The following is a 23,376-nucleotide window of genomic DNA, read 5'->3' as shown; positions in this document are numbered from 1 at the left end:
GGTACTAATATTTTGTTGGAATCTCGTTGTGTAGGACCATGAGAGGTGCTTTTTCTTTCAGTGGATTGATGGTGCAGACAGGTTTGATCCTATGTACCTCTTTTTTGATTATTGGTTTAGAGGGAGACATCCACGTGAACACTTCAAGCGGTAGGTTCCACCCCCCTAACCCTCTGACAATGACGGCTAAGGAGAAGCACCTAGCCGCAGTTAGACGACTCGAGGAACCTCCTCTGTGCGATTGCGGAGATCAAGCTGTGATAAACCCTGAGAATACATTGGAGTTTATGTGTCCAAACAAGCATGAAGTAAGTGCAAAGTGTATGTGTTAAAATCTTGAGCTATATGTGTTCATGTACTAATGTCTCATTATTTAGGTGTATTCAATGACGAAGTATCGTTTCGAAGAATGGTTGTATGGTCCTAAGAACCAATGGGCGGAAGAACCACGGAGAGTTAAGGAAAAGAAGAAAGAATGGGTAATCTACAAAGCACCTCCTGTCATGTGCGAATGTGGTGTAAAATCCAACTATGGCCTAATCCCTTCGGAGCTTGGAATAGGCCATTATTGCGGCCATATGATTGAGTATGATGAGGTTCGTTATTTTTCTGGTAAACATGAAATCGTATTTTATTTATTTTGCTAAGACATATATGATATAATATTTCTTTTGAACAGAGCACTAGGGAATACAGTTGGGAATGTTATGATGGTCAAGCTAAGTTCTTGGATGAACTGAAGAAGAGGCAATTAATTGCACGGAAGAGGGGATATGGACCTGACTACGTCAACCTATTCGTTAAACATCACAAAGAAAAGATGCGTGAGTTTGCTAGACAGCGCGGTATTTATAACCCGATCGATATTGGGCTTAACAAATAGGGATTGGAGAGGCGGATGACGTTAGAGGAGGAGAGGGCAAGGAATAAGACAAGGGAGGAGACAAAAGTACAAATGCAGGTCTTGAACAAGCATGTTGCTACATTATGTTGCAAGGAATGAGGCAAGGGTCGATATGTGCCTGATGATCCATTGCTGAGGTAAACCCATGAGGGATTGGATCAACTAACACCCGACGCACAATCACGTCCAAATATTGTAGCTGGCTCTTCATAGCGGATCTCACATAGTTCTTCTACTGATCCGCACAACCAATTGAGATCATTCGCCTGAAGATATTCGGAGGACAACCTAGGTGCAGTACACCATCAACTGCAATGTCATCATCTCTAAAGCAATGCAGCTCCTCCCAAACCCTTGCAACCATCTAACTAAATGAAGGCCTATCATTGAATAGCACAGGCACACTTTGCATGTCAAGAAACTCAACATATCCATAGCGACCGCTTTCAACCGTGCCTCCATGATATATGGTCACTAGGTTGTCCATCTATTTTAAAAACGTAACGAAACACATGTCCTTTAGTCCAAATTATACGATAGATAATACCTAACAAGTACTTTCTAACTACAAACTAAGTAATCAAGATAATAACTACGTATATATTTATAGTGTACTCACTAAATAGCTAGATCATATGTAGTTAATTACAAATATAACTACATATCTAAGTAGCTATCTAACTATATGTATTTACCAATGTATCTATGTTTCTATCTATCTACATATATCTCACTAAATCAACTAACTGAGTCATCACAGTAACTAGTAAATAACAAACACCAACTAAATAGGTACATTGCATATTCATAATTTTTACCTTTCCGGGTCGGCGGACGACGGGCGTAGGTCAAGGCGAAGATCTGGGCCCGTGATGGCACGACCGACGATAGAGGTGGCGTGCGGCGGGCGCGGGGTGTCCAGCGCTCCGCGCGGCGAGTCCGGCTCGACGGGTGCGGGAGGTACGCTGGCGGTGGACTGCGGCAAGGCGGGGCGAGGCCGGCGGTGGAGGGGGGCAAGGCGGGGCGAGGCCGAGGCCGTCGGTGGAGACAAGGCGAGGCTAAGGCGAGGACGGCGGTGGAGGGCATGGCGGCGTGGCGCTGCCGCCAACCACGGGCAACGGCGCGAGGGCACGGCGGTGCGGTGCGGGCTCGGGCGAGGGAGCAGCGGCGGCGACGCGGCGCGGCGAGGGCGCGGGCTCGGCCGCCGGAGCAGCAGCGACGGCGCGAGCTCGGCTGCCGGAGCAGTGGCGGCGGCGCTGTGCGGCGAGGGTGCGGGCTCGGCCGCCGGAGCAGCAGCGGCGGCGCGGCGCGGTGGCGCGGGCGCGGGTGCGGGCGCGGCGGTGGAGCGGGCAAGGGCGTCGGCGACGGTGCGGGCAGGGGCGGCTTGGGCGAGAAAGGAAGAGGAAGAGGCGCGGGCCGGATAGATATTTCCAAGCTCGGCGCCAAGATCTACGGCGCCGAGCTCGGCGCCATAGTGACTGGCGCCGAGCTCCCTGGCAGGTCACCCCACCGTGCCCGCTAGCTCGGCGCCAGTCACTCTGGCGCCGAGCTAAGGGTCCATTTCCTGAATTCTTTCCGCCAAAAGTTCATTTGTGAAAAACTTTGAAAAAAAAAGACCAAATTGTAAAAAATTCGGCCGAAAAAGTCTTGCCCGCGCCCGCGCACGCCTTTCCAAACGGCTACTTGACCGACTCTCCCTTCCCCTACTCCCTCGCCGCGCCATGCCGCCCAAGCGCGCGTGCCGCCTCGCGCTGCTGGCTGCGGCGGCGGCGTACCTCCTCTTCCTCCTCCTTTTCGAGCTGCCCTCCTTCGCCGTCTCCACCGCGTCGCCCCGCCACGCCCACGCCCAATCCCACGGCGCCACGCACCGCGCCCGCCGCCGCGAGCTCCTCCACGCCTCGTCCTTCCCGCTCCGCCCCCGCAGGAGCGCCCCGCTCGCCGTCTCCTCCATCCGCGTCCACCGCCGCGCCACCAACTCCTCCTCTGCCGCCGCCGCCGCATCATCCATCGACGCCTCGTCCTCCGCCGCCTTCGCCGCCGCGGCGCCCCACCTCGCGCGCCTCCTCTCCGCCCCCGCTCCCCCGTCCTCCTCCTCCTCGTCCCCTTCGCCATCCCCGTCCGCTGCCGCCTCGGCCTCCTGCCCCGCGACAGTCTCGGTGCCGAGGGACCGGCTCGCGAGCGGCGGGGGAGTCGCGGTGGACCTGCCGTGCGGGATGGCGGTGGGGTCGCGCCTCACGGTGGTGGCGCGGCCGCGGGCCGCGCGGGCGGAGGTCGCGGGAGCGAGGGATGGGGCCGCGCCGGTCATGGTGTCGCAGTTCATGCTCGAGCTCCTGGGCACCAAGGCGTTGCAGGGGGAGGAGCCGCCCAGGATACTGCACTTCAACCCCAGGATCCGCGGGGACTTCAGCGGCCGCCCCGTCATCGAGTTCAACACTTGCTACCGGATGCAGTGGGCGCAGCCGCAGCGCTGCGAGGGGTGGGCGTCACGGCCGGACGACGATACTGGTGAGCTCCTCCGTTGCTAAGCTTTTTTTTCCCTCGGCTATGCCTCGTTTTGTGTACTGTCGCGTCGTTGGGTAGGAAATTACCTTGAGGTGATCTGAACCTGGCATAGTAGCTGTTTCCAGAATTCGCCCAAAAGATACAAGGATTCCTTTGTCTTCAAGAATGTAGTACCTTTGAAAGTCAGCTTGGCAAATTGTCTTCAAAGTAACTGAGGTTATATTGTTGACTTTTCAGTTGATGGGGAATTGAAGTGTGACAAATGGATTCGTGATGATAACAACGAGACACAAGAATCACGGATGAAATGGTGGCTGAACCGTTTGATTGGTAGGCCGAAAGTCAGTTGGCCATACCCATTTGCAGAGGGCAAGCAATTTGTTTTAATCATAACAGCTGGTTTGGAAGGCTACCATGTCAATGTTGATGGCCGCCATGTTACGTCGTTCCCTTACCGCACCGTGAGTTTGTTTATGGAACTCTGTAAGGATTGTTCCCAGTGATGTCTCAAGATTTAATTTTCTAATGTTGCTCAATATTTGTCTTGACAGGGCTACAATCTTGAGGATGCGACACGGTTGTCTTTGAAAGGAGACATTGGTGTCGAGTCCGTTCTGGCTGGTTCTTTGCCCACTTCACCTCCTACTTTTGCAACAAAAAGTTATCTTGAGATGTCTGAACAGTGGAAGGCCTCACCCTTGCCAACTGAACCTGTTGAGCTTTTTATTGGCATCCTGTCATCTGCTTACCATTTTGCTGAGCGTATGGCTGTTCGAAAGTCATGGATGATTTCTACCAGGAGATCATCTGATGTTGTTGCTCGCTTCTTTGTTGCTCTGGTAGGTTTCTACAGCTGAATTATTAGTTCAATAGCAATTTTCTGTCCAAATCTAATAAAGAAAACGCTTCACAGAATGGAAGAAACGAGGCCAATGAAGAGCTGAAGGAGGAGGCAGATTACTTTGGGGACATTGTTATAGTTCCATTCATGGATAGCTATGACCTTGTTGTTCTAAAAACTATCGCCATTGTTGAGTATGGGGTGCGTAATTTGGATTTGTGTGAATGGATTTATTTTAGTTCCTCTATCATGCATTAGTATGGTTTGCATAATTCATCATGACATTGCAACTATTTTTCAGGTGAGGGTTGTTCCTGCAAAGCACATAATGAAATGTGACGATGATACATTTGTCAGAATTGAATCTGTATTGGATCAAGTAAACAAGGTCCAAAGTGGAAAGAGCATTTATGTGGGAAATATAAACTACTACCACAGACCCTTAAGATGTGGGAAATGGTCTGTCACATATGAGGTAAAACTCTATTTTTCTGTACAGTTAAAGAGGTTTCGCATGTGCATTATGCCTCTCCTTAATGCTAGGCTACAGGATTAGTGTGAATTCAGTATGTTAGTGGTTAGGTCATCAGGTATGAGCCCTTTTTAGTCTCTTGAATATGATTTACCCTTTTCAAATATGTTATGATATGTTAAGAAATTGAAAGCAGCACCTTTTGGCAGAATAGCTTGCATAGCTAGTTGTAATCCTGCAAATATCATTGCTATTTTGGACAGTATGGTGACCCTATATGTTTCATACCAAACTTAATTTGTTACATTCTTTGCTTCTTACATTTCAGTTTAGTGGTTCAATACCACATTTACGCTACACAAACTTGATTTTTGTTTTTCTGTTCCTAACAGGAATGGCCAGAGGAAGTGTATCCTCCTTATGCTAATTGGCCTGGCTATGTCATTTCATCGGATATTGCTCAATATATTTTATCAGAGTTTGATAGTCATTGAATACAGCAATAGTGCTTTTTTTTAATTATGGAGTCTGAATGTGTGATTTCTAATGGCTATGTTTTTCATGACACAGCTATTCAAGACGGAAGATGTTAGTATGGGCATGTGGGTTGAGAAGTTCAATACTACTCGTCAGTCTGTAGATTATTTGCATGATGTCAGGTTCTACCAGCCTGGCTGCTTCGATGGTTATTTCACCGCACACTACCAATCCCCACAACACATGATTTGTTTGTGGAGAAAGTTGCAAGCTGGGAGCGCTCAATGCTGCAACGTAAGATGACAATGGACAGCACAGTGATTAGTATAATGGAGAACAGATTGATCATCGAGATACAACACGAGGATGAGTTTGAGGCACTCGTACTCTGTGGACCTCGTTACCATTCGTTCATTCTTTTGGTCAGTAGTTGATTCAGCTGCTGATGCTAACACTGAAGATCCATGTTCGCAGACTGTCTCCGTACAAGTCAAATTTATTTGACCTAGCTAGGGTGGAGCCCTGATGGTTTATGTGTATGTCATATTCTGAACTTTCTCTAGTCGCATATATATACTGTATCATCTTTGTTCGTTGACAGCTTGATAACTACTGGCTTTCCTTTTTTTTCGCGGGGCCCTATTTCCATTCCAGCAAACGGAAATACATGAGTTCAGATAGAGCAGAAAAGGTGCAGGTTTAGACTAAACCCTATTTGGATCAATAGAGCTAATAGTTACTCCCTCCGTTTTAAATTATAAGATGTTTTAACTAGATATATTGCTTTTACCATGCATCTACATATATATCTAAGTACATAGCAAAAAAAAAAAACTAAACCCTTTTTTTCTATTATTTTGATATGGCATCCTCTAACTAACTTCGTGAATGTAAAAACTATTTATATTCGTCTCTCTACAACTCTCCTGTTATATATATATATATATATATATATATATATAGGGAGAGGCTATTCAGTAGCCAGCTACAGAATAAGTTATTCTGTAGCCACCTCCATTTACCATAATTTTATATACTAATTTACGATAATGTCAATATATATTTACTATAGTTGGGTTACTATAACACATAGGGATATTTACCATAACGTTATAGTAAACCACTTAGTAAGGAGTTACTATAATCTCATAAATTAACATAGTAATTATAGTAACTCAAGGTGGCTACAAAATATGTTATTTTGTAGCCAGCTATAGAGTAGTTGTTCTATATATATATATATATATATAAATAATAAAATAAAATAAAATACGTATGTCTTCTTGAGGTAGGTATGAATTCAAATCCTAATCAAATAGAACAAGTCCTGAGTAACCTGACTAAGAATCCTAATCATATCATACTCCGTATACGGAATGAAGCGTTTCTTCAAACCGTCCGGCTCCGCCCACGCGTGATTGGTAATTTATTTGATTTAATAAAGCCCAATTAAATGATGCTCCTCTGGCTTGGACACAGGCGCACTCGTGAAGGCAGAACAGCGGCGAACGGCAGGCGACGACGATCAGCGGATGGAAACTAGAACTCGTCAACAAATATCTCGCGCAAAAAAAAAATAATAGCATGCGCGTCCGTGGAAACCGTTCGACGGAGAAAGAAGGACTAGCTCCAGCTTCGCCTAGCCATGTGTCGACAGACGCAAGTTTGTATGGCTATCGTGGATAACAGTTACAAGTCGACTACTCGACTGGTATACATATGCATACGCGAGCATGATTAAATTATTTATTGCATGTTGATCTAACATTCTAATGACAATGTAGCTTGTACATCCTGTTGCAAAGCACGGACATTTTTGCTAGTTTAGTATAAAAATACATTCGCAAATAGATGAGAACGAGGGCCTTGATGGCCTGACTAATACTTTAGTTGGAGTCTTCATGAGCTAGTCGGCATAGATCACCCCGTCCTCAAATAGTATTTAGTAAGCTATAAAATACATTTTGACAGACATAAATGAGAAAATGAGAATATAGGACAATTATGATACAATTAGACATTTTTGAAGTATCAAAAACTTAGATGAGAACGAGGAACAAAAAATTTAAAAATGCTTGGTGCTAATATCTAACACCATATAATTTAACCGCTATGGCTCCGTTCGCTTCGCTGAAAAAACAAGCCGAAACACTGTTCTGGTTGATTTGTTGTGAGAGAAAAACACTATTCCGGTTGAAAAAATAAGCTGAAAAAGACGGATTATAAAAGAAGCGAACATGGCATATGTATACACCTTTTTTTAAAAAAAATTACACACAATAGCACCATATAATTTAACCGCTATGTATACACCTTTTTAATTATTTTTTTACATACAATACATACATGTGCATGCCTTTTCATATAATTTATAACATACATGTATGTACATGTATACATAGCGGCGTGCCTCTCTTGCCGGGAGGCAATCCGCTTCAAAGTCTTACGCCTTTGAATATGGTGCGCTAAATCTGGTTTAAGCATACGGTACTATTCGCCCACAGAAAACTTCCACGGGCTGGCGGCATGTTCAATTCCCCCTCGCGCCCGTCCGTTTCCGCTTTCGAGTCCGGCGTCTCCCGGTCTCCTCCCGGTATCCGCTCCACTCCATTACAGTGGGCGCCGCCGCCGACCGAATCCAGGTGACCGACCACACCGCGCGTCCCCGCCCTCCCTCCTGTACTCACTGACGCCGTCTCGCCGCCCCCTTTTTTTTATTAAAAAGTAACAAGAATATAAGAGACCGACACGACCGCCTCCGCCGTGCTCTTACATCCGTCCCCAACTCCCCATGGCGCCGCCGCTCGCACTGCTCCTTATCGCCGCCCTCGTGCTCGCGCCGGTCGTCTCCCACGCCCACGGTGGCGGCGGCGGCGGTTTCTACGATCCGGCGCGCGTCACCCAGCTATCCTGGCGCCCCAGGTGAAACCGTGAAACGCCTTTGAGCCCGCTTCTACGGCTGCGCGCGCGGCCTGCGGTTTTACATTCTTCGTGTGGCTGACAGTGACAGGCGTGTGCGCTCTCGCAGGGCGTTCCTGTACAGCGGCTTCCTCTCGGACACCGAGTGCGACCACCTCATCAACCTGGTGGGTTGGGTTCCTCTCCCTCATCTATTCGTGGTGGCGAGGATGTTCCAGAGGCGCTCACAGAGTTTCATTTTCGTTTTTGTGGGTTCAGGCGAAAGGCAGCATGGAGAAGTCGATGGTGGCGGATAACGACTCCGGGGAAAGCCTCATGAGCCTGGTGCGCACCAGCTCCGGCGCCTTCTTGGCCAAGCACGAGGTAATCACTCTGCACCGTGGCATTCTTCTTGCTCGATCAAGGGCAGAGTGCGTTCGTTCCAACTCTCTTCTCATCGCCATCGCAATGTGCACCTGCATTGGCACGGTAGAGACGAAGTGAGCAAGAAATGTTTCTTTGTACTGTAGTAATAACCGGCGATTAATTCACTATTGAACTGCTGGTTTAGCATGTGCTTGTTTAGTCCTTTTGTAAAAGACAGCTTATCTGCTGACAGTGGTCTTTCCTTGAGATCAAGCCATAATGACTGAATACTAGTACTGCTGCTAACTGATGATAACTAAAACAGGTGAATTTGTACAGTGTCGACAAAATAAACCCCTTGAAAAGATCAAAGTAGCTATTTATCTGACTGGAAAGATATTTATGGCCTTCGGCCTGGTGAAATATATGAAATGAACATATAAACACAGCGTATACAGCCAAAACTGCATCTGGCAATTCGTGCATGCCAAACAGCTTTGCATACCCTCTAACCCAAACACCTACTGATGTGAACACTGATGTACTTCTTTCTGTTGACCCATCAAAGGATAAAATTGTCTCTGCAATTGAGAAACGCGTAGCTGCTTGGACATTTCTTCCGGAAGGTAATTTGCACTGGGTCATTTGCCTCATGCCCTCATGGAGCTAGATGGACATTCTCTGACTGTTGCTATGATTCTCGTTCAGAAAACGCTGAATCAATGCAGGTTCTGCGCTATGAAATCGGTCAAAAGTATGATGCCCACTTTGATTATTTTCATGACAAAAATAACATGAAGCGTGGCGGTCAGCGAATTGCAACTGTCCTTATGTACTTGACAGATGTCAAGAAGGGTGGAGAGACTGTATTTCCAAATGCTGAGGTACACACCTATTTCTGAGATTATTTCTCTGCCTTAGAAAATAGAGCTCTGAGATTACTTCAGTTATTTGTTTTTGCAATTAGAGTGACTTATTTGATCAGGAACGTATGGATTCATTTGGCATGTTGCTTTCAGGGAAGCCATTTACAGTACAAGGATGAAACTTGGTCAGAGTGTTCAAGATCTGGCCTGGCAGGTATCTTTCAGCCTCTTACATATTAAAAGTAATACTTTTCCGAGCTGATCTGCCTCTATCGGCATTGACGATTTACTTCAGTAGCCCCAAACAAAGTTGTGCATTGTCCTATTCCCATGACAAGGCTGTGCTCTTCTCCTGCAGTGAAGCCAAAAAAAGGAGACGCGCTACTGTTCTTTGGTCTTCATCTCAATGCAACAACTGATACAAGTAGTCTTCATGGGAGCTGCCCAGTAATTGAGGGTGAGAAGTGGTCTGCAACGAAATGGATTCACGTCAGATCATTCGATAATCCTCCAAATGTAAGGACGGACGCCCCATGTTCCGATGACAATGAGCTCTGCCCTAAATGGGCTGCTATTGGGGAGTGTTACAAGAACCCAACATACATGGTTGGCACCAAGGATACTCATGGATTTTGCCGCAAAAGTTGCGGGCTCTGTGATGCTTGAACTGCTCAACCAATCTGAATGTGTTTTGGGGTGTTAAGCCACTCACTATAGGTTTTGACCCCATCATGTGTTTCACTCTGCTGAGTTGTAGATAACAGATGAACCAGGTCTCTGAGTAATACAGGAGTGATGTTTACTCCTTTCCATATGACCTGTAAATTGACCTGACAGCATCTTGACATAATAAAAGTAAAACAATTCGGTCAGGACTTTGCAAACTCGTTCTGATGTGTTAAGTGTTACTGGCCATACAGCCTGACGGAACATCAAGATATTCCTTCGGCAATATCCTGCATTGGTCTGAACTATGGAGTCTTCAGAGTTCAGGTCCAAATTCATCCTGCCAAGGCCACACTGCAAAAACCTGTTTCTCAGAATTTTCAGTTTCATGCCAAATAGCTCCAAGCAGGTCAAGAGGAAGTGCAAACTTTAATTTAGGTTATAAGCATGAATCATAGTCTGCATTCAATTGAAGTCTTCTGATGCTGAGGAAAATTTAAGTAAAAATTAACGATGAAACAAGAAAAAAAAATAGTCACTTAACAAAGCTGAAATTATGGAATTAGAGTGTTTGGCCATCGTCCTGTAACTCCTGTTCCAAGTAACTCCACACTGCAGCAGGAAAGAACGGCTCCAGCTTGCTTGCCGTCAGTCGCAAAAAAAAAAAAAAAAAGCTTGCCGTCGAGGGCTCGAGGCGAACAATCTCAAGGGATCTGCAAGACCGCAACGCCTAGGCGCCTAGCCGCAAGCAACTGCGTGGAGGCGCGGCGGCGAGGGCTTGGCAAGAACGCTCCACCGCAGCCTAGTCGTATCGTACGGTTCCTGACTGGCCGAATCAGAGGGGGTTCAACGATAGGACAAGTTAATACAAGGACCCAAATGGAAATATACAAAGTAACCTACTGCCGCTGGGCCCAAAGGCAACATGTTTCTCTAAGATTTTTTTAAAAACAAACCGTTCAAAAGCGTTGTCGATTATCACTACCTAATATTAAAAAGCGAAGCGTTTTCTTTTAATCCGTCATTATATATATATATATATATATATATATATATACGCGCGTGTGTGTATATATACACATACGTCTGTTTTCTATCTTTTTCGTCTCTCTTGTCATAAGTATAAAAAACAAAGAACAAAATCAACAAAATAAAGATTTCACCGTCAATTTGTAACATAGTTTTAACAAAATAAGGAGTATTTTTTTATTCTTTTCCTTTTTTCCTATGTTTTTTATTTACTTTTTCCTATGTTTGTTTCCATGATGTACATATGCACCACTATAATCCTCGACAAGGACCACCACATGAAAAAATAGTGTTGACACCGTTTTTTGCACGTGTTAAAATGTTTGGAGTGGACTAATCGGCAAGGGGAAAGTTACTGTATACTTTGATAGACGATGAAAGCCAGCTTGTAAAGATGGTTGCCGATAGCTGGTGATGCCGATAAAGGGAGGCTTGAAGACTACTGCCGATGAAACAGGGAGTATGCCGATGAAGGGAGATTTGAGGACTACTGCCGATGAAACAAGGAGTATGCTGATGGGGGAAGACTTGAAGACTATTGCCGATGAGACAGGGGGTATGCCGATGGGAGGAAGGACAGTGAGATTTCCATCGTAATTAAGGCGGACAGGGAAATAGATAGGAGTTGATTTCTTTTTCTATATTTGTTAGAGTATGATTCATGTAAGAGTCACGTGTTTCCTTAGATATGGGCTTGGTGTCCTAGTTGTGTTTGGTTGTGTTTCTTTAGATCAGGGTATAAATATGGAGTGAGGGGCAATGTAAATAGATATATCAATCAATATCAAAACCAATTTTTACTCCTATTTGCATCTACTTACTTTTCGGCGACTTCGTCAATTTGCATTATTTTCTCTTTACGAGTTCTCATTGATTCGGCGAGCTGCATCGCTTCAGTGCGACCTTCGGCGATCCTCGAGTTCCGCGTGAGTACCTCTTGGCCGTGACTTCCGGGCGTATCGCTGTTGTCAGGACCAAAGTGCTCGTATCTTCATCCTTGTCGATTAACAGGTCAAATCGACTGGCACGCCTTGGATACCGATTCGGGTATTAGCCCTTTGTGTTTGCAGATCCACTTTTGCATCAACACATCTTTTGGCACGCCCGGTGGGACCAATCAATCCGATCAATATGTTCAATTCCGAGATCGATGCGGGGAACATTATCGCGGTATCAGAAGAAGATCTTAAGGAAGAACAGAGGCAGGCTATGGAAAAGGCCGTAGAAGAATACAGGCAGCTTTGTCTGAAATCGTTTAGCCTGAACAAGAGTGGACAAGTTATCCAGAAGCAAGATTTGCCGTTGCCTCGGCAGGTTACCTTTGATTCCAACCCTGGTAAACTTCAAGAGATGGTTAATTCTGCAGTAAATCATGCTTTGATTAATCATTCCAATGTGTTGTCCAATACTGTTCATAATGCTGTGGTTCGAACTCTCAAAGAAGGACAAGCGTCACCGCATTATGTTGGGCCTGCCTATCACCAACCAGAGCCGGCATCTGTCAATACTCCATCGGCTCCCTCGGCCATTGTGGGTACAGAAGTTACTTCTTCTCCAGTATCGGCAGGCTTACCTAATATTCAATCTACACCGGTACGATCAGATCCGGTACTACCAGGAGGACGAATTCAGCTTAGTACAGATCTATCGGCATCAGCTATGTCAGGCCCTGTGTCTCAGAATAGCCAGATTCCTACTAATTGGTGGGGATATGGTATGCCTCCGGAGTCATCTGCTTTCAATCCTGGATTACCTCAAATGTTTGACGCAGTAGGTAAAGCTCCTATACCATCGGCTGTTTCGCCGATGGCCCAAGTGCCTCAATATGCCACAACAACTACTGTGCAACCAACTCCAGGGGGTTTCCAGATGCCTGCGGTTCAAACGCCCAGTTCAAATCCATCGGCAAGTTTACTGCCGATACAGCAGAAAGCCCCTGTTATGAGTCAAACTGGGGTTCAGTTTATGCCTCAAGCTGGTTATAATTATCCAACAATATCAGCAAATTACCAGCCATCGGTGAGTTTTGTACCGATGGGTTCTAATAATGGTTGGTCAGGACAGTTACCTGTTCAACACACAGTTCAGCAAAATCAACAGATTGCAGGGATTCAACAAGGTTATATGCAAGCTGGTGTTCAGAATCAAGCATCGGCAGCTCAGCCGATGAATCCTTTCCAACAGGTTAATGGACCACAAGTAACGGCAAATATGCCGATTGCTGGAGATCGTGGGCCACAAAGATATGTGGAAGGATATCAGCAGGTACCTCCTGTAGAAATTCAGCCAGTTCGTCAGCAGGAAGCTGATGCTTTTTGGGCCGATAGGATAGCAGAAATTATGAAGGATCAGTTTGGGATAAAGCCCAAGGTCAATACTTATTCTTATCGGACTCCATATCCTCCTGCATATGATTTAATTCCTCTCCCAAATCGGTACAAGGTACCAGATTTCACTAAATTCTCCGGGCAGGATGATACATCAACAATGGAACACGTCAATCGCTTCATTATTCAATGTGGAGAGGCAGCTAGCAGAGATGAATTAAGAGTTCGATTATTTTCATCATCTTTGTCTGGATCGGCATTTACGTGGTTCATTTCATTACCACCAAATTCTATTATTACCTGGGCTGATCTAGAAAAACAATTTCATAAGTATTTCTTTGCTGGAATCCATGAAAAGAAGCTTACCGATTTAGTAAAATTGAGACAGCGCAATGATGAATCGGTAGAGAGCTTTGTGCAAAGACTACGAGATGTAAAAAATAAGTGCTACAGTCTGGTGCTGGATGATCGGCAGCTTGCCGATCTGGCTTTCCAAGGGTTATTGCCACATCTTAAAGACAGATATGCTTCTCAGGAATTTGAAAGCCTCAGTCATCTTGTGCAAAGGATCTCCGATCAAGATACTAGGGTTTTTGAACCTAAAAAGAATTGGAGTAAAAAGGTATCATTTGTTGAAGAAGTAGGAGATTCTGATTCTGATGAAGAACCAGTTATCGGCTTAGCTGAGTGGGTTAAGAATAAAAAGCCAATATCTTGTCCCTTTGGTAAAAAAGAGCCAGAAAAGTTTACCTTTGATATCACCAAGGCTGACAAAATATTTGATCTTCTGCTTCAAGAGGGTCAAATTAAGCTGTCACCTAATCATGTGATCCCATCAGCAGAAGAGTTGAAGAAGATCTTGTACTGCAAATGGCACAATGCAACTTCACACAGTACAAATGAATGCAAGGTGTTCAGGCAACAGTTACAATCGGCTATTGAATCTGGGAGAATTAAGTTTGGTACTTCTAATGCCCAAAGGCCGATGAAAATTGATCAACACCCCTTTCCAGCAAATACGTTGGAGGCCAAAGGGAAGACCAAGGTATTGACGTCCGAGGCTGCTGAGAAAAACGCATCAGTGGATCCCCAACATCGGATAACTACCGATGATGCAAGAAGTAAGGGATTGCTGGGAGAAAGCAGTAGTTCCAAAAAACCTCCTCGACCTGGCATTGTGATTACTCATCGAAGGCAGCAGGAGGGTTGGCGTCAGCGTAATGATCGATATCGACAACAGCAAGAAGAAAAACGTCGGGAAGAATGGCATCGGCATAAAGATCATTGGAGGTGCCCGTTTTTTATCCATTGCTGGGAAGAAGGTATTAAATTGCCAACTGTTGAAAATTGCCCTGAGTGCAATGGTTATTATGGGGTCAATCGGTCAGAAAGAAGATTTCAACCTGGCAATCGGGGTTTATTTATCAATGAGCCGATTAGAAGCAGAGCATCAGTACATGATCGGCTGGGGGGCAGACTTAGTGTACATGAAAGGCTTGGTAAACGCGCTGGATGTTTTCCGAGGAATCAAGAGGAGCTTGAGGAAATGGCAAATGCAAGAGTTCCTGATGAGGAAATATTCTACAGGGACCCTAATATACGCCGTGTGGAATCGACTAGGACCTGTTATCAGCCGGTTTGGAAAACCAAGTTTCCTCGATGGTGCCCGGAGGGTCTAACAAAAACACAGAGAAGGAGGATGCAACGTGAGCGTCAGGAGGATTTATACCAAGAGGAAAATTCCTCCAATGAGAAGTCCGGTCATCAGCAGTGGCAGGTAAAACACAAAAATAAGGGTCCATCGGCAGATGTTAATATGGTATTCATGTTGCCGATGGAATTTTTGGCACTATCTGATAATGAGGAAGAAGTTGTTCTCTCTGATCAAGTAGCTCAGTTGACACTAGATCCAATGATGGCTGTTTTTGAGAAACCTACCGATGACGAGAGACAGCATCTTAAGGCTTTGTTTGTGAAGGGCAGAGTTGATGGGCAGCCTGTGTCTAAGGTACTTATTGATGGAGGGGCTGCGATTAATATTATGCCTTATGTGATGTATCGGAAACTTGGTAAGGGAGATCAAGACTTGACCAAAACCGATATGATGCTGAAAGATTTTGAAGGCAATGTGTCGCCGGCTAAAGGGGCAGTATGCGTTGAATTGACCATCGGCAGCAAAACCTTACCGACGACGTTCTTTGTTATTAACGGCAAGGGTGCATATAATCTGCTTCTAGGGAGGGATTGGATTCATGCTAATTGTTGTGTTCCTTCTACAATGCATCAATGCCTCGTACAGTGGATTGGGGATAAGATTGAGGTTGTCCCTGGTGATTCTTCTTATATCATCGCATCGGCAGAATCAGATACTTATGAGCGAACTAAATGCATATCAGGAGAAGTTTGGGAAAAAGAGTTCCTTAGAGTTGCTGATTATGAAATTCCACCGATCCAAGCAGTCGGTTCTGAAGAAGAATTTTAATGGATAGGTTTGCCGATGATGGAAAATTAGGTCAAGGGTTCACATCGGCAGATGATTTAGTAGAAGTAGATATCGGTAATGGCGATAGGCCAAGACCTACTTTTATTAGTGCTAAGTTAGATTCCAAGTGTAAGCAGCAAATAATTGATGTGTTAAAGGAGTATAAAGATTGTTTTGCTTGGGATTATACTGAGATGCCTGGATTAGACCGATCGGTAGTTGAACATCGGTTACCTATCAAATCTGGATTTCGGCCACATCAGCAGCCAGCGCGCCGATGCAACCCTAATATACTTCCTGATATTAAGGCCGAAATAACTAAATTAATTGAGGCAAAGTTTATTCGGCAGTGTCGATATGCAGAGTGGATCTCTAACGTGGTTCCTGTTTATAAGAAAAATGGAAAACTTCGTGTTTGTATTGACTTCAGGAATCTCAACAAAGCCACACCGATGGATGGCTATCCAATGCCGATTGCTGATTTATTGATTGATGCTGCAGCCGGACATCAGATTATCAGCTTTATGGATGGTAATGCAGGCTACAATCAAATATTCATGGCTGAAGAAGATATTCCCAAGACTGCTTTCAGATGTCCAGGTCATGTAGGGTTGTTTGAGTGGGTAGTCATGACGTTTGGCTTGAAAAATGCCGGTGCTACTTATCAGAGAGCTATGAACTTTATTTTTCATGAATACATCGGCACATTAGTGGAAATCTACATTGATGATGTGGTGATTAAATCTGGAGATATCACAAAACATCTAGCCGATCTGCGAAAGATACTGGAGTGTACAAGGAAGCATGGATTGAAGATGAATCCTAATAAATAGTGCATTTGGCGTATCGGCAGGTCAATTCTTGGGTTTTATGGTGCATCAGCGGGGCATCGAAATCAGTAGGAAGTCTATTGATGCAATTAACAAGGTGGTTGCTCCTGCCAATAAGACTGAATTGCAATCTTTGATCGGTAAGATTAATTTCATTAGAAGATTCATATCTAATTTGTCGGGTAAGATCAAGGCTTTCAGTCCATTACTTAAATTAAAAGCCGATCAGGAATTTGTATGGGGAGCTGAAGCAGCAGTTAGCCCTCGATGAAATTAAGAAATATTTAACAAATCCTCCAGTGCTAGTTCCACCTCAACACGGGAAGCCTTTCAGGTTATATTTATCAACTGATGATACAGTTATCGGTTCAGCTCTTATTCAAGAATTTGAAGGGAAAGAACGTGTTATTTATTATTTGAGCAGAAGACTAGTGGATGCTGAGACGAGGTATTCGGCCATCGAAAAATTATGTCTATGTTTATACTTTTCGTGTGTCAAATTAAGGCATTATTTGTTATCTGCCGAATGTACGGTCATATGCAAAGACGATGTAGTCAAGTATATGCTGTCGATGCCGATATTAAGTGGTAGAATCGGCAAGTGGATTTTAGCATTATCAGAATTTGAACTACGTTACGAATCAACTAAGGCAGTTAAAGGGCAAGTGATGGCTGATTTGGTCACTCAGCATTATGATTCAGTGGACTCTTTGGAAGTTGCTCCCTGGACACTTTTCTTCGATGGGTCCACATGTGGTGAAGGAGCAGGTATCGGCATTGTGTTAATTTCACCTCAAGGAAGGAAGTATGAGTTTTCATTGCCGATTGTTGCTACGTCGATGAATAATCAGGCTGAATACCAAGCCTTGGTAAAAGGGTTAGAATTACTGAAGGAGATACGTGCCGATGCTGTTGAAATCTTTGGTGATTCTATGCTAGTTATAAATCAATTGGCTGGACTTTATGAATGCCGAAGTGAAGCTTTAATTTCGTATTATGAAAAATGTGTGCAATTGTTGAAAGAATTTAGGGATTTTCGTCTTGAACATATCCCTCGATTGCATAATGAGGAAGCTAATCGACTAGCTCAGCATGCTTCAGGGTATCAACTTATTCAGGAAGTGCTAACATCGGCAGTTAATACCGATGACTGGAGAAAGGAGATTGTCGATTATTTAAAGGATCCATATAAAAAGGTTGAAAGACATGTAAGGTTCCAAGCTACCAAGTATGTGCTCCTCGATGATGAATTATATTATCGAACTATAGATGGAGTTTTACTCAGATGTGTTGGTAGTGATGAATCGAAAACTTTGATGGGTGAAATTCATGAAGGAGTGTGTGGTGCGCATCAATCGGCTTTCAAGATGAAGTGGATGATCAGAAGGAATGGATACTATTGGCCGACTATTCTTGAAGATTGTTTTAAATATTTTAAAGGATGTCAGGGATGTCAAAAGTTTGGTAATATTCAAAGAGCGCCTGCATCGGCTATGAACCCTATAATCAAACCGTGGCCGTTCCGGGGATGGGCTATTGATCTCATTGGTCAGATTTATCCGCCATCGAGTAAGGGACATAAATTTATTCTGGTTGCTACCGATTATTTCACAAAATGGGTTGAGGCAATTCCTTTGAAAAAGGTGACATCGGTTAATATGATTGATTTTGTGAAAGAGCATATTGTTTACCGATTTGGTATTCCTCAGACTATCACTACCGATCAGGGCACTATGTTTACGTCAGGAGAATTTGATGAGTTTGCTGTAAGTATGGGAATTAAAGTTTTAAATTCTTCTCCATATTATGCTCAAGCTAATGGTCAAGCTGAGGCTTCTAACAAAGGGATCATCAAACTCATTAAGCGCAAAATTGAAGAAAATCCTAGGAGGTGGCATACAGTATTAAATGAAGCCTTATGGTCATATCGGATGTCATGTCATGGTGCAACCAAAGTAATGCCTTATCAGTTAGTATATGGACACGATGCAGTATTGCCTTGGGAAATTAAAGTTGGCTCTAGGCGAATATGTTCTCAAGATCAGCTGACAGTCGATGATTATAATACTCTTATGAAGGATGAGTTGGAAGATGTGGCGGGTCATCGGTTAAGGGCTTTAGTTAGCATCGAAGAAAATAAGAAAAGAGTAGCCAGATGGTATGACAAGAAGGTGAAGATAAAGGAGTTTGCCGATGGAGATCTGGTCTGGAAATTGGTTTTACCGATTGGGACCAAAAGTTCAAAATTTGGAAAGTGGTCTCCTAATTGGGAAGGTCCATATCGGATAAATCAGTCTGTTCCTGGTAATGCATATATTCTAGAAACCCTCGAAGGGGTTGTGTTTCCTAGAGCATTAAATGGAAAATATTTAAAGAAATATTACCCTAGTATCTGGATGGATGCATAAAAGTATAAGTGCCGATAACAGTCCTATCGGCTGGAATTACTCAAGGATGTCAATGTCTCGTAAAGTGTCGATACAATAAACAAGATTACAAGTTCAACAAGGATTGGATAGCTAATATCGCACGCAGGCGAATTTGCTCGGCTTCCTCCATTTCTTTGATATCGTCATCGGCGGTACCCTCCACGGGCTTGAGTTTTTTCTTTATGGCCAAAGCTTTGCGAGCCTGGATATCTCTTTCTTGCTGAAGGGTTTTGATGGCGTTGGATAGCTGGCTTTCTTCTTGTTGAGCATGAGTTAAAGCTGCCTCGATTTCCTTCAATTCAGCCAATAGAGCCATCTTCCTTGCTGATAAATCCAAGATTTTTTGCTTAAGTTCAGCACCCGAAGTCTACAAGTTGCCGATGCCCTTGTGCTTCTCATCGGCAATTTGTTTCAGTTGTAGCATCTCTTCCTTGAGTTGAGCCTGAGCTGCTCTATCGGCAATACGTTGGGCAGCCTATTGATATTGTAATTGGTGACTCTCTAAATGGGCTGCTGGGAAGAGTACTTCTTCAACATCGGCAGGGATCTGGCCACGGATTGTTTTGAAAATTGCCTTTGCGGGGTCCGAGTCATCTACCAGTTGGGCGGTATCCTGCTGTAGCAAGTTCAGGAGAGCTTCCAACCTGGACTTAGTTTCTGCCGATATTGTTCCCAGTACAAGGGAAGAACTTGTTTCCTCTCCATCATCGTCAGAGATGTCAATAGCGAAGGAGAATAGGCTGTTTGGGGAGTCTTGCTCCTGAGAAAAAGAAAAGGAGGTCGGTTAAGGATAAGTATGAATATTGTAAATCAGCTAGGTTAATCGGTTTACCTGTTTCAAGGCAATTTCCTATGCTTGACTGGAAGAAACAACCTGGAGTGTGTCGTGTGAGGGATCGGTTGAGCTTGCCGATGGGATGTCCTCTGTGACTTCATCAGTGGTTGGCTCTTGAGGTATGATGACCGATGACATTGGGGTAGATGTAGGGATCGGCATGGACCTTTATCGTTTTGGCTGTGCCTCAGCATCTGTTAAAGCTTTGCGCTTTGCTTGGGCATCGGCAATGATTAGCTGGGGGGCATCGGTACTTGTTGGTTGTGAAGCTTGGACGTCTGGTACGCTTGCCGATGTACCCAATTGTTGCTGCAAGACAAGTGTAAGGTATGATATTTAACAGATAAAATAAGAAGTCAAGAGAATACCTCTGAAGGTTTGTCAAAAAAAGTGGTGCTTGATATCGGAGGAATTGCCGATGACGATCCAGTGGCAGCTCTTACCCCCTGGTGATTAATGTTAATACAGTTTGTAATTGGTATAAGTAGAAATAAACAAGGTTGTTACCTTGAATGCCTTGACCAAGGTTGTAGCAGCAGCCGATGGAGTGGCCCTAGCTGTAGCCAATCTAGACTTAGAGGTGATGGTCTTGGTATGGATCTTCTGGTGGGTCAAAGCAGTTAAGGTGGGGGCGTTGTAGCCGATCGGTGATATCGGGGAAATAGGCTGAAGATCGAAGGGTTTCCCACTTTTGCTCACCGATGGTGCTGGGTTGTTAACCTGTCATGCGAGAGTCAGTTACTGATATATGTAGGGAAAAAGCAAAAAGGAGTTAAAAGAAACTTACTGCGTCGTCAGGGATGGCATATTCAGGGTCAATCATGTGCCGATATGTGTGAGCAGAAGTTGCAAATAGTTGTTCCTTCCACTCTCGCCACCATTGCTTGTATGACTCGGTGATGAAGGATACTGGCGTCCAGGTGGATATATCAACATCTGTGATATCGGCATCGGGGGAGAGTTGTACCACCTTGTTCCAATCTGTTCCACAGGTGATTGTTTCCCTAGGTTTGATCACATCGGCAAAGCAAAGTTTGATTGGCAGTTGCCCAAAAGCCAATTGACGGGATACTGCCGATGGGTTGTAAAATTCATATGAAATATTGGTGTTTTTCCCGCTACCAAATGTATTCACTGGAATTGCCCTGGGAGTAATGATGGCCATCATGAGTTCCTTATCCTGATTCAGGGTGTCATCGGCAAAGTTGAAAAGAAGGGGAAATCTGTTGTCCTCGTCAATATAAGGTACCCAGGCCCTATGATCACGAGAAAGACCATTGTAGAAGTTTTGGAAGAATCTACCGATCTGGTCTTCATTGGCCTCTGTTCCGGGAAGAACAATTATGGCTTCACCAAAATTAAGGGGTGAGCGTGTTGCCGATTCATCATCCCCAAGCACATGGTCTTCAGCAATTTCTCGTGGGAATTGTTGGGCAAAAAAGTCCCATTGCAAGCGTTTGTGCATATGGGCATTCAGCCACATGTTGATAAACCACCACGGGCCTCCTAGGTTGCCGATGGGTTCGCCAAGCAGAAGTTTCTGAGACACTTGATGAAGAAGATGAAAAGTGGAGCTCAGAAGGTATCGGCCAAGAGGAAACCTTACGCCATTAGCCAAAAGTTCAGCTGCGGGGAGGAAGGCGTTGGTTGGTCCTACTGATCGACCACAGAAAATAAATTTTTCTAACCACATATTCAAGAATGTGGCATGTTCCCTCTGGTTAAGTGTCCCAGTCTTCTGGTATTCTTGAATGTATCCCGTCCAACCGCCGATGTTACGGGTATTCACCCTATATTCAGATTTTCTACCATAAATGGAGCCTTCATCGGCAGTTGAAATATCCAAGCCAGTGAGCATGTGGACATCGGCAAGTGTAGGAGTAGCTAGGCCATGTCCAAACATAAAAGTGTTTGTTGTGTCTGACCAAAAGTAAGCAGCTGCAATCATCATCGATTCATTCTTCTGCATATCGGCAATAGATAGCCTAATGCATTGGTCTAATTTCTGTTCTGCCCAGTATACTTGCATCGATCTATTAACCCTTAAATACCAATCTTTTCACCCTTTGGTGGTTTTGGGCCAAGATCGGAATGTGTCTTTCCATAAATTCAGAGAGAAATTTTGGGCTCTAAAGGGGATTCTGTTAACCTCTGCATTAATCAGATCGGTTGGATCTGGGTTGCCCATTGGTCCTAGGCATTGGACATGCGGCTGGTCGGTTGGGATAACTAATTTGTTGCGTAGTTCCTAAGTTTGAAAGATCCAGAGAACAAAAGAAAGGAAAAATCACCAACTGTATGGATTTGCAAAAACTAAGGGAATCAAAGTAAAGGTAATGGAAGAGGAGCGAACCGCGGGGACGTCGAAGTTGACTGCCATTATCTTGAAGAAGATGAAGGCACGAGCCGGAGACTTGAGGTAACGCTGGAGAAGGGTTCTTGTTGGTTGAGGTCTTGCAGTGGTTCGTCGGAGTCGCCACCGGAAAGAGAAATGTCAAAGATTGGAGTCTGAGGGTAGAAGACAAGTGTTCCAGAGGAGTCTATTTATAAGCCGCTTGGAGTAGGGGTATTTTGGACTTATCTCTATGCCGCGCGCATGTAGGTCGAAGTGGTTCAGATGGATATGGTAACTGTTTACACGATGATCAGGGGATTGTACAGATGGGTTGATGGCAAGTAATCATGACTTGGGAGAAATATTGGTATAGGATATTTTAATTCTGAAAATGACAGCATTATCATGTTAAGATCTTGCCGATAGGTTATTGTTTCGGTATCTTAACCATAATCAAGGCAAGAGTGGTTGGCGATTGTGCGATATTTGCTGAAGTGCGTGAGTCAGGATTAGATTTGATTGGATTTGATAACAGATCAGGTTTTGGCTTGGAGAATAAGTTACGGTAATCTGGAGTAAATTTCAGAGCATTAATGGTTTTATACTCCGAAATTGGGGGGCATGTGTAGACACCATTTTTTGCACGTGTTAAAATGTTCGGAGTGGACTAATCAGCAAGGGGAAAGTTACTGTATACTTTGATAGCCGATGAAAGCCAGCTTGTAAAGATGGTTGCCGATAGCTGGTGATGCCGATAAAGGGAGGCTTGAAGACTACTGCCGATGAAACAGGGAGTATGCCGATGAAGGGAGATTTGAGGACTACTGCCGATGAAACAAGGAGTATGCTGATGGGGGAAGACTTGAAGACTATTGCCGATGAGACAGGGGGTATGCCGATGGGGGGAAGGACAGTGAGATTTCCATCGTAATTAAGGCGGACAGGGAAATAGATAGGAGTTGATTTCTTTTTCTATATTTGTTAGAGTATGATTCATGTAAGAGTCACGTGTTTCCTTAGATATGGGCTTGGTGTCCTAGTTGTGTTTGGTTGTGTTTCTTTAGATCAGGGTATAAATATGGAGTGAGGGGCAATGTAAATATATATATCAATCAAT

At 44.4% G+C, this 23,376-nt stretch overlaps 3 protein-coding genes across 4 annotated transcripts; all 3 read left to right on the top strand.

Moving 5' to 3' along the window:
* The first annotated feature begins 1,776 nt into the window (after positions 1–1,776).
* On the top strand, positions 1,777–2,328 carry LOC136454706 (uncharacterized). Its single transcript, XM_066455033.1, has one exon. The coding sequence runs from the start codon at positions 1,777–1,779 to the stop codon at positions 2,326–2,328; it is 552 nt and encodes a 183-aa protein (XP_066311130.1).
* Positions 2,329–2,625: 297 nt separating this feature from the next.
* On the top strand, positions 2,626–5,313 carry LOC136478984 (hydroxyproline O-galactosyltransferase GALT5-like). Its single transcript, XM_066477032.1, has 6 exons — positions 2,626–3,409; positions 3,644–3,867; positions 3,958–4,245; positions 4,320–4,448; positions 4,549–4,722; positions 5,112–5,313. Exons 1-6 carry the CDS (start codon positions 2,626–2,628, stop codon positions 5,211–5,213), a joined length of 1,701 nt encoding a protein of 566 aa, XP_066333129.1. The 3' UTR covers positions 5,214–5,313.
* A 2,446-nt stretch (positions 5,314–7,759) lies between these two features.
* On the top strand, positions 7,760–10,189 carry LOC136478958 (probable prolyl 4-hydroxylase 7). 2 transcript variants are annotated; one of them, XM_066477031.1, is made up of 7 exons: positions 7,760–8,118; positions 8,225–8,282; positions 8,374–8,478; positions 9,029–9,086; positions 9,169–9,344; positions 9,480–9,540; positions 9,685–10,189. In XM_066477031.1, the coding sequence occupies exons 1-7, from the start codon at positions 7,988–7,990 to the stop codon at positions 9,990–9,992; spliced, it is 897 nt and encodes a 298-aa protein (XP_066333128.1). In that variant the 5' UTR covers positions 7,760–7,987; the 3' UTR covers positions 9,993–10,189. The 2 variants fall into 2 exon arrangements, with proteins under 2 accessions (XP_066333128.1, XP_066333127.1); XM_066477030.1 differs by having other exon boundaries at positions 8,201–8,282.
* The last annotated feature ends 13,187 nt before the right edge of the window (positions 10,190–23,376 follow it).

This window comes from Miscanthus floridulus, chromosome 1, assembly GCF_019320115.1.
Source record: "Miscanthus floridulus cultivar M001 chromosome 1, ASM1932011v1, whole genome shotgun sequence".
Classification (NCBI taxonomy): domain Eukaryota; kingdom Viridiplantae; phylum Streptophyta; class Magnoliopsida; order Poales; family Poaceae; genus Miscanthus; species Miscanthus floridulus.
The sequence above is the reverse complement of the archived record's forward strand: the minus strand, read 5'-3'. Positions and strand labels throughout refer to the sequence as shown.

What these genes read in the sequence shown, in the direction of transcription:
- LOC136454706 (XM_066455033.1), top strand. Translation starts at nt 1,777, where the DNA reads ATGGCACGACCGACGATAGAGGTGGCGTGCGGCGGGCGCGGGGTGTCC.
- LOC136478984 (XM_066477032.1), top strand. Translation starts at nt 2,626, where the DNA reads ATGCCGCCCAAGCGCGCGTGCCGCCTCGCGCTGCTGGCTGCGGCGGCG. An exon ending in CGTCGTTCCCTTACCGCACC is followed by an intron (nt 3,868 to 3,957) that starts GTGAGTTTGTTT and finishes TTGTCTTGACAG; the next exon opens with GGCTACAATCTTGAGGATGC. An exon ending in AATGGTCTGTCACATATGAG is followed by an intron (nt 4,723 to 5,111) that starts GTAAAACTCTAT and finishes TGTTCCTAACAG; the next exon opens with GAATGGCCAGAGGAAGTGTA.
- LOC136478958 (XM_066477030.1), top strand. Translation starts at nt 7,988, where the DNA reads ATGGCGCCGCCGCTCGCACTGCTCCTTATCGCCGCCCTCGTGCTCGCG. An exon ending in CTGTATTTCCAAATGCTGAG is followed by an intron (nt 9,345 to 9,479) that starts GTACACACCTAT and finishes TGTTGCTTTCAG; the next exon opens with GGAAGCCATTTACAGTACAA. An exon ending in TTCAAGATCTGGCCTGGCAG is followed by an intron (nt 9,541 to 9,684) that starts GTATCTTTCAGC and finishes CTTCTCCTGCAG; the next exon opens with TGAAGCCAAAAAAAGGAGAC.